Source organism: Ambystoma mexicanum, chromosome 1p (assembly GCF_040938575.1).
Source record: "Ambystoma mexicanum isolate Mex_15411 chromosome 1p, UKY_AmexF1_1, whole genome shotgun sequence".
In the NCBI taxonomy this organism is placed as follows: domain Eukaryota; kingdom Metazoa; phylum Chordata; class Amphibia; order Caudata; family Ambystomatidae; genus Ambystoma; species Ambystoma mexicanum.
The window spans coordinates 1,224,508,972-1,224,523,054 of NC_090921.1; the positions used below are offsets into that span (position 1 = coordinate 1,224,508,972).

The following is a 14,083-nucleotide window of genomic DNA, read 5'->3' on the forward strand; positions in this document are numbered from 1 at the left end:
CTGAATTTAAAGATGACATATGTACTTATAAAAAAGTCTTTAATTTCTTTCGTAGAGCCGGATGCACAGAACATTTTCCTATGGGATTGTACCATGATAAAATGCGCCTGAATCAGGCCCTTAGAGTGCACTCTCTTCATCATATTTCAACGTTTGATTCTTTTTGTTTTTGTCCTGTTTCGTAGTTCTGATGGTTTCAGTTATTTTCCACATTCTTCCAAATTTCTATATTGCCTTTCCTGATTTGCTTTTCTCTGTTTTGTTGCCACTTCATGAGTTAGTTTAAATGGAGCAGATTTACAAAAAACCCTCAATTGTGTTAGAATTAACATGACTAGAATCTTCTGACCTTCTTTTTCCCCCCATAAAACCAAACACAGCAGCCCACTCGTCCAGCATAACATCTGCATCAACTGTGGCCTACACAACTCACTCCACTACATCAACACAAGGTATGTTGCCACGATTAAGGTATGAAGTGCATTGATTTTTGGTGAACGTAATGTCTAATTTTAGGATGTTTTACTTCAGTAACCAAATGCCCCTCATCGGCACTGTTATCCATGATTATAGTAAAGCTACTGTTGACCAGATTTCCATCCCATTTCTAGGGCTCTTAGCTGTCCCTCTATGTTATTTTATCAAGTGCCTCCTCCTGTAGAGTTTGATGACCAGACCTAAACATTTAGATTTCCAGGTCTAACCCAAGCTGTGCACAACTTCTCTAATCCTGTGTTATTACTTCAACAGCAACAAGCATGTTGGTCCACTCCAGCCATGACACATCTGGAACAACGGTCACCTCCCCAACACAATCCACTTCCACTGCATCAACCGTGCAATCCTCCACAGGTACCTATGAGAGCTAAGAGTTTTCCGACTTTCCTTTCCTTTTCTTTCAGTGCTGCCACTCTTCTGCGAGTTTGCGCTGTTATTCTAGACTTTATTATTGTTAGGCTGATGAATCTTTGAGGAGCTCTGGTCCACCTTTCTCAAAGTTGAAAGAAGGAACGGGGCAGTGGAAAGGAGTACAAACGCACACAATTGTAATAAAAACGATGTTACTCCTAGTGTCCACAGGGCGAACTACATTAGCAAGCTCCACTACAACATCTGCAGCAAGGTTGACCTCTACAGCACGGCCCATGTCAATTGCATCAACTCCTGGATCAACAAGTAAGTCCTGAAATTGTACATTTTAGCTGAAGATGATATTGTTGTTACAGGTTATTTTAAATGGTTTGTCTATAGCCTTCTCATCCCAAAATCATACTATTCGCCAATAGCCTCAATGTAGTCTATTATTTGCTTTCCCCTCTGTGCAATGTTTTGTTAACATAGTACCAGTCATTTGCACCCGACATGGACATGCAAAGTCCTTCTCACCCTGCACCTGTGATTTTTTCGATAGCACCAACTACACACGCTATCTACACTACGGCTTCTCGTGAGACAGCAGCAAGCTCTGCCACATCGCCCAGCACCACGGCATCAACGTTGGAGGCAACTTCAGGTATGTCATGAAAGACAGTGGGCACGCTTCTAAAGGAGAAGGAATGAATGTGCATTGCACTTGTATTTCATGTGCTAACTCTCTGTATTGGCTGTTAATAGAAAATATCCTCCATGAATTCCACTTTTATGTTTTTTTTTCTCAACCCCAACAAGAGAAGAGTTTCGAGCATGCACCTCACAAACCTTAGTCTGTTTTATGCCACACATGATCTTTCCAATTGAATGGGTGCATTTTCCGGTTTAACAATGCTACTGTTTTCTCTGCAACTCAATTTCCTCTACTCTTCCCTCTTCATTTCTCTTGCATCATTCTCACCCGTTTAGACCCTTTAAGAAATTCATTGTTTTCTCATTTATGTGAAATGAGAAGTTCTTTTTCAACTTCCTTCTCTTTATCTCTTCACACCCACCCAGAGTTCATGAGCAACACATCGGTCCACACTGTCGGATCCACCATATCGTATAAAGACTTACAGAGTACTAAGACTTGGGGAATGCTTTTATTTGCAAAGTTTTTTCTACTTACAGAAATGAGTACAGAGCAAATGGGTTTCCCAACTTTTCAGACGGTACATATCAAAGAAATGTTCGGGCAAAGACAGGTTTCCCAATCAATTACCATACGCAAAGCAAAACGTGGTAGTTTCTGGCTGCAACATCTACATACGACAAAAAAAAAACAGATGTGCAAAAATAGTGCACACTGCAGATTGTCCATTTTATTTGTATCCCAATGCAAATGTTATGTTTTTTTCTTTAACTGATATGCAAGCGTGTGTGTGTGTTGTTATTTTTATCATACACTTAAACAAAACTATATCAAGGTGTCAAAAAGATGCAAACGTCATGAGTGGGAGACCGACAGGGTAGCGCAAAGCAATCGTTTTGGGAGTACCTTTGACACTGAGCAGCCAGGACTAATAGAGAGCTCCCCAAGACTAGAGTATCACGCCCTGTCTAAGTGTCGGACCCATCGAACAAAGCACTATTACCACCATGCATAAGAGTGGCTGTCCGAGGGGGGTTGTAAATATAAAACCTCCTTCTTATGTTCCAATACACACTACAGCGTGTGTTCTTGCCAGGTAATGTGTTTCACCAGTTGGGCTGCTGTTAACCATGGTCACTTTCAGATCTGAAGCCATGGGAGAGTGCGAGTCTGAGACCAGCCTGGGCCCAAGGTTTGTATCTATACAAAGCACATCTGCAAAAACCTAAACCAAGAAGAACTTCCCACCACACCACTGTGCTTTCTGCTGTTCATGAAATCATTCATGGGAACACATTTAAAGCACGGTGACCTGTGCAAGAGCTCAAGCAAATGACACTACACCAACCATGCAATGAACACAGACAGAAAAAGGCGAATGGGTTTGGGTCGGATTTACTGAGACGATGAAGAGAGCTGTTCAGAGTGTGTCATCGCTCATCCAATGTTAACTGCAAATCGATTATGTGTGGCGTTACAAACACTCAAATACGAACAAATCACTGTTCAAAGAATTTTAAAACACCAAACTTAAACATGTATTTAACATGACACTGAGAAAAAGAAATAGAAATATTGGTATTTCAGCAGGCCCTGATCAGGGACAGTGAAGGTGTGCAGGCATCAGAGTGAAGTGAGCACGGTATTCCAAAACGACACAACTGCACGCGAGTTGTAGCCTGCTTGAAATGCATCAATCTTGGCACAATGAAGCACACCCACTTTGTGGGCCCATGGTTGTGTGTGAACACCTGCCGACACATCACTTGTGACTGCAGATATGTTGGATGAGCTCCCTACAAACGTGTAATTGCCAGAATGAACAGCTTGTACTTCACTAAGAAGACTACAAAACGCGTGGAAGATTGCACAGAAGGGAAGTTACATGTTTGAAGCACGCAACATGTCCAAACATTCGAGTAGCAGCTTTCTGCGTGCACATGCAGTTTTAAAAAAAAAACCTTTTTTTATTGGTTTATAAAAACCTTTAAAAAGGAGCAAACAAAAAAACGAATCGAAAAGGAAGAAAAGAAAAAAAAACAAAAAGATGCACACATTACAGAATAATTACATCACTTAACACAAATACAGCATCATGAGTGTCGAATACAGCGCCCAAATTATGTAAAAAGAGAAGAAAAAACAGTTCACACTACACACTGGATTTAGTAAGTTCTTCAATTTTTTCGAGAAGCAATGTCAGAGCATAGGTTAGTTTTCTGTCTGTTCCTCTGAAGCAATCTTCCCACCAGTCTTCAATTGTCCGGTGAGCTTTTTCTGCAACAATTGTTTCAAACAGTATCTTTCTTATTACTTTAAAAGCATTGCAGCTAAGGATTAAGTGTTTTATGTTTTCTTCATAATGATTGCAAAACCTACACTTTGGATCCAGCTTTCTATATTTGGGCCATCGCATGATCACTTTGTTTGTTTGAATTGATTCAATCTGAATTTCATTAGAAGTATTCTCTTCTGTTTGTTTGGACATTTTTCCATATGCAGCTTTCAGGCTAGGCATGCAGGTAGTTTTACATACATTGCATGGAAATCTGGCATTTCAGGTCATATGGCCACAGACAAGGCAGCAAAGTGCTGGCAGTTGTAAAGAGGAAATACCCTGCTCTAGCCACTGCTGACACTTGATTACAGTTGTTATTCATTCATCAAAACAGACTTTGATTGTGTGTGCCTTGGTAACAAGACTAGGGGGAAGCGATGGCAACTCACAGTCAGTGCCAATTTCGGTCACTTTTCTGAGCCCACAATTATTGTTTCCATCTTGTACAGATTCAATTTCAGCCAATTAGTTTCCTTCCAAGTTCAGTCAGTTATATTGTGAGGACTTTGCACACCATTCAAGTGCTGCCTTGCAATGAGATAAAGGGACCAATTTACAAAAATGTTTTAACATGAGAAAGTCCCATTGTAAACATTTTGAGTAAACAGTCCCTTAAATTGGATTGTCGTCAGCTTGTTGATAGGCATTTAACAGGACATTAATGCAAAATATCACGAGGGGACCCTGAAATATCTGTATACCTGAAGACCTGCATAAGGTCAAGGGCGGTGTAGGGACCCTTTTAATATCGGGTGTCCCCCAAATCATAGGAGCTGCAGAGATGTCTATTACATGCTTGCATACTGATGGCGGGCCATGCTTGCAGATGATATCACGCGTGGCAAGGGGAACATGTTATGATGCTTCCCCTTCTTTTTGGGCATCACTCAAACGGAGACCTTTCGTATCCAAGGTAGGGTTTCCATTTTTTCCATCATAGGTAATTGAACTTTGGGGTTGGAAGACCGCTACAGCATCCTTTGCAAAACCTGCAGGTCACACATTCACAGCCACGCAAAGGCAGCCCAGCTATTCACGCAACTAAGAACACAGAAATTACCTTCATCCATTTTGATAAATATGTTTTGCCGTTGGGATACTTAATTCAGTTACTTTCTATCCACAATCGCTTCTGGCGATATTTATATTTTGTAAAAACCACAAGAATGTCCTTTTTGGAGGGCTTAGTAGTGCACTATATTAAGCCATTCAAGTTTTATTGGATGAAACAATTATTTTCCAAACCTAAAGATAACAGAATGACCAGATGCTGTGATCTTTTCCTTCTGCACCAAACATTGTTGTCTGTTGTCTTCTGCATTTGTAAACTATAGCACGGACATTTAACAAAAAGATACACGCTCTTACTGCCGCTTTGTCTCATTTCACTTTGTGCAGGTCTGGTCTGCCAGCGGTTTAGCCAATTTTCAACATGTGGAACTGCATGTCCTGCATCGTGTGAAACTCTGAACACAGCAAGCCCCTGCATTCTGATGTGTGTTTCTGGATGCTTCTGTGTGGAAGGCTACGTTCTCAGTTCTGGTCAATGTGTGCCCAAGAGTCAGTGTGGCTGCACCATGGATGGACATCTCTATCTCCCCGGTGAAGAGGTTTTCCCAACAGCAAACTGCAGCAAGAAGTGTACCTGCCGAGGCGCCAAACAGGATATGTCCTGCGAGGCCCATACTTGTGACCCACTGGAAGAATGCAAGGAGAAGAACAGCATTAGGAAGTGCTACCCGCAAGAGCGCGGCGTCTGCACGGCATCTGGAAACCTGCATTATCACACGTTTGATGGCAATGATTATACCTATAAAGGAACCTGCAAGTACATCCTTAGCATGAAACTGGGCTCAATCCCAGGGCTCGAGCCCTTCATCGTCAAGATGGCAAATGAGCCGAAATGGTCACCCACAGTCCCCTCGCCACGCCTGGTGGAAACAGTGGTCTATGGAGAAACTATTGCTATTGATAAAGAAAACTATGGCACTGTTCAGGTGAGGACCTTGCTCTCGAATACCAAAGTTCTAAAACTGCATGACTACAGAACTGAATTTGTGACACCCTGTATGAAAGAGCTCATATGTTAAGCTGTTCTTCATATGGTAATAGCTTGTTCCCTTTTCTAAGACATGTCCTTCCGAATCACTTTTCTTTGCTCCACCCCAGCGCATAATTTTAAAATCATTATTTTATAGCTTTCACAGGGGCCAAATTCCTCATGAAGAAGCACAAGGGAGAGGAAGAGTAACATTTTCTCAGACAAAAATGTGATCTTTGAAAGACTTGTTTGATTTACGGTCTCTGGCAAAGCCCTCCGAAAATGATTCAAGTGCCACAAGAACTAGGGCTAAAAGGATTAGATACATCAAATGGAGACTTAAATTCAGAGCAGCAATTTGTCGTCCGGTGTGCACCCTTTAATTATGAGTGGTAGGATATCACAGAAAATAATGTATCCATAGACCAGATCATAACAAAGCATGAATTGCCAATGAGAGAAGCATGTAGAGACGGGCTCCAACAGCAACTACCTTGCACCTTAAGGGGGACCCCTGGGAGCAGAATGGGGTGGCCGCTGTCAGAGCAGAGTCAGCAGGAGCAGCACTAAGTCTTGGGCAGGTGGCAAGAGGGTTGTGGATCCCACCCCACATACCTGTAAAGGTGGAGGCTCTGCAAGCACACATGGATACATCTCTTCATAGTCTTTTGAACAAACACACTGGCACGTCCATGTCCAGATAAAAGTAGGATGTCGCAAAGTATATATCAATGTGATTTATACTAGATTTAAACATGCCAAGTGAACAAACAGCATACACCAGTCATGAAAAACATCAGGTGGGAGCCCGCCATCCACAAAACGCACGCTACACAAAACCAAAACACACATGTGCACAAAACGTAGCATCTTTAGACACATACCCAAACAAAAACACAGCATGAATACTAATACACTGTGCACACTGCATGCAACATTCACTCACACACACCCTAGAGCACACGACCATTCGATAGTAATGCCTGGTAAATTGCATCAGTGCTTGGGGATTTGTTCTTAAACCGGGGATTTGGTGCCAGTACCTAGCCATATGCAAGGAATACGTGCTATATTTTTGAGTACCTTGGTATATCATAGCAATGCACACTATGCAAAGAGTACCTGCTGTATCCTGGAATACCCTGCCATTTGATGGCAATACGTAGCACATGGTGGCAATAAGCACTGTCAGCCAATATGACCCACTCTCCTCCTGCCAGTCCTCTCCACATTCTGCTGAACTTACCCGAACCCTTCAGTTTATACATGTGTGCGCAAGAAATCCTTTTAAATTCAAAACCCAATAATTGGATTGGGTTGATGCTTGATGAATTAGTTCACTAATGCTACTCATCCGTTAAGCATAGGACACTTCGCTCGATTGCCAAGGACATTTTATCTTTCTATGGGCTTATAACATCTTTCAAAATGTTATCCTTGAGCTAATGCAGAATAAGGACCGCAATTCACAGTGAAAGTCTTCATTCCCACACTTTGCTCTTTCACCTGCATTGGAAAAGGCAATATTAGTGCCTAATTAATGATACTGTACTCTCGAGATATGGCTGTGTTCAAATTCCTCCCAAAAAACAGTTACATTTTTAGGGATCAGGAACCAACGTCCATCCCACACTGTGGTCACACACTCTGATGGCTTTTTCTAACAACCCATGTCAGCTGAGCCATTGCAAACTAGTGATCGTGTGCGTGTCTTGCACATTTGGGTTCTACTCTTCTTGGTGAGTTGGTGTTTGTGTTGCAAAACAAGTCAAACCAGTATCAATCATCGTGATTAAATGTCCTTCAATCCAGGATGATCTGTTTATGGCAACAGATTATATTTATGTTGGTAATTAAACTAGGACTACCCCGTGCCTCAAAGCCCTCAATACAATTCAAATGATGTATGTTGCCGATGGTGTATCTATCACCTGAACTTCATTCATGGTTGTTGCTTTCTCTACTTTAGATCAATGGCATTAAATCCATGCTGCCATGTTCTCTCCAGTCTGGAAAAATACAAATCTACATCAATGGCAACTCTGCAGTGGTGCAAACAGATTTTGGCCTTTTGGTCTCTTATGATTGGCTGCAAAGGGTCACTCTCCAGGTGCCTCCATCCTATGCAGGCTCCCTTGTAGGCCTCTGTGGAAATTTCAATGGCAACAAAATTGATGACTTCAGGATCCCCGATGGCTCTCTGGTGGCAGATACAGACTCGGAGTTCCACTGCATTGCTGCTAACGATGAGTTGGAATGTACTGTGGATACGGTGGCTCTGTACAGCAACAACAGCTATTGTGGAATCATCAGCGATCCCAATGGTCCTTTCGGTGAATGTGTTAGTGTTGACACAGCAGTCTACTTCCAAAACTGTGTGTTTGACATGTGCGCATCAGATGGTGACCAGCAGACACTCTGTGAAAACATTGAAAATTATGCTCACACGTGCCAGAAGAATCACAATACCATCCATCTGTGGAGGAATCTTATTGGATGTGGTAAGTGTCAATCTTCTCTCTAGGGGTCACAAGTTACATTTTAAAAACAGTGGCCCTCATTACAAGGTGGGCGCAAAGGGATACCGGGCACCGGTGATGACACCAGGTGTTAAGGACGGGACCCGCAAAGGGATACCGGGGTCAATAATGGTACCGCAATTTGCGGTACCGTTATTGACGCCTTCCCATGGAGACCTATGGGGGCTCAAATGGGAATGGGGAATGGCTTTACAAATGGTGACTTACCGGTCCCGCCAAGGTCGGACTGGACTGGTAAGTCCCCATACCACCAAGTCGGTGGCGGTACCGGTATTGGTGCTAGTCATGGCGCTAATAGCGCCATGACTAGCACCAACCTCGGAATGAGGGCCAGTATCTCCAATGTTATTTGAGACTTAATTCCCAGAAACAAAAATGACTATTAGGGTGTATGCAAATAGACAGTTTTACATCCATTTCTTGCATAATTAGTAATCATTTGGAAACAGACATGGGTAGAAGTTGTTCTGATAACAAACATAAAGCACCTTCCCCAGTCTGTTTCTCTAATTGCCTACTATCCACAGAGACTACAAAGGGAGAAGGAAGATTGAGTATTGAAGGAGGAGTATATTGTGGTGTTGCAGGTGTGGAAGGAAGAGGGTCAGAATTTGATGTTGAGGAAAGAGAAGGAATATTAAAGGATTGTGGTGGTGAGGCAATTGTGTTCTACAGGGTGTGCAGCAAGCAGTGCATAAGTGCATTAAAATGAGCATGTAAATTGTGAGCACTAGCATATATTATGCTTCCCCTTCTACCAATACTGCATTTAAAAACCTTTGCACTGAGTCACAACAATATGGGGAAGAATAATTTGTTTCCTCAATTTACACTATCCCAATAACACATTATCACAAGACAAATGTTACCAATTAGTTGCTGGGGATAGCAGAAGGCTTATTTACTTACCTGTAACCGTATTTGTCCAGCATTGGTATCTTTCACAGATTCACATGCTTAAATGTTTCCTGTCATCAGACCAGGAATCCTCGATAATTTCAAAATACATTGATATAAAAAGCTTTTCCCATGAGAAAATGCAATACTGTTTTCCCATTATGCCAGTTCAGGCACTCACTTATGTAGTCCCTCTACTTAATTTTTGTCCCTTTTGACCCTAACCCAGTGGTCTTCAAACGGACAGGCCGGGCCCCCCCAAAAATGCCAAATGGACAGACAGTATGTATTGCGCGCCGTCACCGCACCCTACTCCTAGTATACTCCCTGGGCTCCCCCACCTGCTCCCATCACAGTCGCTGGGCTCCCTCATCCGACTCCTACCCAGTCCCTGGGTGCTCCCCACCCCATCACACACCCTGGGCTCTCTCCACCCTTCTCCCACCATTAGCCCATTGTTCCCACCCATCCTGCTCCCACCACATTCCCTGGGCTCCCCCTATCCCGTTCCCAACACAGTCCGAGGGCCAGTGGCGGCTGGTGAGGGAGCCCGAACCAATAAAGGGGGCCCCCCCGTGAATTATTTTTTTAAAAAATGGGTTAAAATGTTGCATTGTAGAGCATACTTTTTTTAAAAAAAAAGGTAAATAGCCAGTTTGCAATTGGTGCTGGGGGGCGCAGGGGGCAGGCATGACATTTTTTACTGGACATCTATGGTAGATGTCCAGTAAAAATATACCATCTCTGTCCCCTGGGCCCCACTGAGCCCAACACAATCAACATGATTATGTGTGTATGCAAGGCGCTGGGGTGCCAAGGGGGAAAGCATGGTATTTTTGACTGGACATCTATGATAGAAATCCAGTAAAAAAAATACCGTCCCTGTCCCCTGGACTCTACAGCGCCTCCGAAGGAGAGCTGATCTTGGCAGATGGGTATAGGGGTTGCGCAACAAAGGCATTCAAGCATTTTTAAAATGCCATTGTTGTACAACCCTCCTCCCCCCCCGCACTCTATCCACCACTTTCCAAAATCAGCTCAACGGACCAAAACTAACACACACACACACATTCATACAGCAATCACTCTATCATTCACACAACCGTCCATCACCATGCACTCACTCATAACACAAGCATACACGCATCCATACACATTTTTAAATTAAAAAAAATGAACATAAACCCTTCTACATTGGCCTGCCTGTCGGTGCTGAAACACCCTTCTTCAGGCTGCTCTGTCCGTATGTGCGAGGAGGCGCAGGAGCTCCCCCTCGCACATATAGACATGCAGTGCCCCAGCCAGCATGCCCAATGAGCTATGCAATACTGGCAAAGCAAAACACCCCAGCCTTGCATGGCTCAGTGAGCATGTGTGGCTGGGGAACTGAACTGTCAAAAGGAAATAGAGTTTCCCTTTGACAGTTCAACCAGCCCAGAAGCACTCCCTCAGCTGGAAAAAACTACTGAGGGAGTGCTCATTGTTTCACTGGGCTGGTTCTTTAGCTCCTCCATAATGGGTGAGGGGCCACTCGGTGGGCACCCCCTCACCATTATAGATGAGCCGCCAGGCTCGTTCTGGCCTGTAGGGCAATACGCCAATGCCTGTACAAAAAATGCAAAATGCAAGTGTGGGCCAGTCAAAATGGGCCACCTTTTTGGTCAATGTGGGCCAGTTTGATGAGTTACTTAACTTTGCAGTTAGTAATTTTGACCATTGTTGCTGAATAAATATTCTTTAAATATCACAATTTACTTACATTTTAACACAAAGCATCCTCTTGGGTACTATTCAAACAGTCTTTGACTAAAGGAATGAATATCCATTTACAACTGCAGGCCACTTTTTCATTGATGCCTGAGACAGTTTCATGCTTCAGCCCGACCATGTGAGCAGCCCCTGCCCATTTCTTCCAATGTAAAAAAATTAAAAATATATATATATAGTTTTTACATTTCCTTCTGGGCTCTCACGGCCCCACAGGGATTTGGACGGAGACCCCTGGTGGGCCGTGTCTCACAGTTTGAATACAGCTGCCCTATCCAATGAGGTGGCAAGGCTTAAGATCCACCTGAGGCAGCCACCTTCAGATTTTCCATTGCAGTCTAGTGACTAGGGAATCCTGCACAGCTCTCCTGAGCTTTGTTTTATCATTCAGTGCATATAGGTACATATCTGACATGGGTAAGATGGACCTATATAAACATGCTCTCCAAATAAATTTGTTTTTATGAAGTGACCTGCTACCTTTGCTTTGCTATGTTTTAGAAAGCTGAGTAATTGCAATCTACAGACATATCATAGTGCAAGATGAGTCTGTAATGACCAAGGTATAATGCAGGAAAGCTATCGGGCCTCATTACACGGTAGGCGGTAGACATAGCGCTATTAGCGCCATGGCTACCCCTTACCGCATTCCGGGTCCGTGTTCCCGGAATAGGGATTTACCAGGTCATTCCAACCCTGTAGGACCCGGTAAATCCCCATTCCGGGAACCATTCCCCATTCCCATTTGAGCCCCCATAGGGCTCAAATGGGAATGGGGAAGGAGCTAATAACGGTACCGCAATTTGCGGTACCGTTATTAGCTCTTAAGTCCCTTAGCGGGTCCCTTCCATAACGCCTGGTAAAACCAGGCGTTAGGGGAGGGATACGCTAAGGGACCTCGTAGTAGGGCGGTAAGGGATTACCAGCACCGGTGCCCTTACCGGTGCCGGTAATCACTTACCGCCTACCGTGTAATGAGGCCCATCTAGTTGGTGTGTTTTCAAGTTCCTTCTACTAGGACACAACACTACCCATGGTGTTTCTCCTCAGTACCTGTTTTATTGCATTTCAGCTTACCTGCCATCTCGTTCCCTCAGACCATTCTCTGCACTCAACCTCACCGTCCCATACCCTCCCTGTGTTTCTTCTTTCTTCTGCTCTTCCTCCCTTCTCACCTACTCCTCTGCAACCCACTGATCCAAACCCAACAATCAAAGCCAGACCAAGTGTGGATCTCTCAAAGGTTTGGTTTAAACGTCACTTACTTGCAAAATATGGATCTCCATTTCCCTCTACCCCATCTTCCCTACCTAACCCCACCACTGCCTGCATCGATGCTTAATAATATAATTTTGTATATTTAATTAATACTCCTACTTAGTTTGAAGGACGTGCCCCTTAGGTTAATGTTGCTGTTGTAAGTCACCTGTTTTCTTATAAACGTTATGATTCTGTTTGTTTGGTTGGTCCCTTTTATATGTTCTAATTTTTTACACCATCTTTAAATGGCCTACGACTTGTTCTCTTTGTTATGCTATTGTGGCAATAAGACCCTTGGCGGCGGGCCAATACCGCCCCAGGTAATGCCCCCGGGCCATAGTTATAGGCCCGAGCGTAGCAAGGGCCTTAACAAAGCCACGGGGGCATTACCGGGGGCAAGTGCAGATGTGCCGGGCAAGTGCATGTATGTTAATTGGGTCAATGTATTTTCTTTGCAGAGCTGAACTGTTCAAACAACCAGCAATATGATCTGTGTGGATCATCCTGCCCAGACACCTGTCTCAACATCACAGCACCAGGAGTTTGCAAAGCACACTGTGTTGAAGGATGCCACTGCAAGAGCGGATTTGTGCTAAGTGGGATGGAGTGTGTGCCACAGCACCAGTGTGGGTGCACACATGACAACATTTATTATAATGCAGGCGACTCGTTTTGGCAAGGGGATAATTGTGAGTCACTGTGCAAATGTGACCAATCCACTGGGTCTATTCAGTGCTCTAACGCTTCTTGTGCTGCCGGTGAGACCTGTACCACATATAGATCAGTATTTGGCTGCCATGTTCTGCCTGATGGCATCTGCCTGGATGCAGGAGATCATCACTACACCAGCTTTGATGGGCGAAGATTTGACTTCCAGGGCAACTGCAAGTATATCCTGACTGAGATGCAAAGTGCAGCTGAGCCTCTGCCCATCTTTAGAGTGGAGGTGAAGAATGGAAACAGGCAAGTCCGGGACCCGGCGGTGACAGAGGTTTTTGTTTCCATATACCAGACCCAAATCCATCTCGAGAGCGGAAAACGGGGAACTGCTAATGTAAGTGAACAATGCTGCATTATTGTATTATTTAAATTCAGTGTATGACTGTTTAATATTTGGAATCCCTGACTGATATGTGACAGGCCCATCTGAATCTTTGATTCATGAAGTTGGTGTATAATGTAATAGCTCCATGGGTTAAGCGCTCATGGTTGTGTGAATTCTGCAAATCACAGCTTCAGGTCTCATCAGAGTTAATTTAACTTTCATCCTTTGACAGTTGATACAATGAGAATTCGTGAGGTGGCCATCATAAACGACTGTTCTCTGTAGTGTACAAAAAGGCCAAAATTCCAGTAGCAAATGCGTACCTACATAATCCTCATACAGCAGTGCAAAGGTCAGCCATTTTGGCCCTTGACTATCATTAACAGGATGCCAAATTCAAGAGGGCTCTTTAATATTCCATTAACACTATGAGAATTGGTTTATTGAATTTTAGTTTCATAGTTTTATATAGAATTAATTGCTCCACACATACATGGTTGTCAAAGTAAGAACAGATTGTAACGTGGTATATGAATCTTATTTTTTCATTAAATTTCTTTGCATAATTCTATGGAAATTATATTTTCAGGAATACAGACATCATTGACTTGACTTGAAGGAGTATCTATCTGATAGTTGAATTTATAATACCCTTGTCTATGGAATACCCCTCTCTATGGAATTGGTTCCA

General features: G+C 43.4%; 2 protein-coding genes across 2 annotated transcripts in view; one reads left to right on the forward strand and one right to left on the reverse strand.

Moving 5' to 3' along the window:
- The window catches only part of LOC138537998 (IgGFc-binding protein-like), a 109,487-nt gene that overhangs the window by 48,568 nt on the left and 46,836 nt on the right, over nucleotides 1-14,083 (forward strand). The window contains exons 30-36 of the mRNA XM_069641500.1: nucleotides 381-452; nucleotides 751-852; nucleotides 1,072-1,176; nucleotides 1,412-1,513; nucleotides 5,241-5,839; nucleotides 7,853-8,384; nucleotides 12,806-13,401. Coding sequence (XP_069497601.1) covers nucleotides 381-452; nucleotides 751-852; nucleotides 1,072-1,176; nucleotides 1,412-1,513; nucleotides 5,241-5,839; nucleotides 7,853-8,384; nucleotides 12,806-13,401 — 2,108 coding nt within the window. The remainder of the gene's footprint in view (nucleotides 1-380; nucleotides 453-750; nucleotides 853-1,071; nucleotides 1,177-1,411; nucleotides 1,514-5,240; nucleotides 5,840-7,852; nucleotides 8,385-12,805; nucleotides 13,402-14,083) is intronic.
- LOC138452228 (uncharacterized) overlaps nucleotides 1-14,083 on the reverse strand; it is a 404,096-nt gene that overhangs the window by 27,970 nt on the left and 362,043 nt on the right. The gene's annotated exons all lie outside the window — the stretch shown is intronic.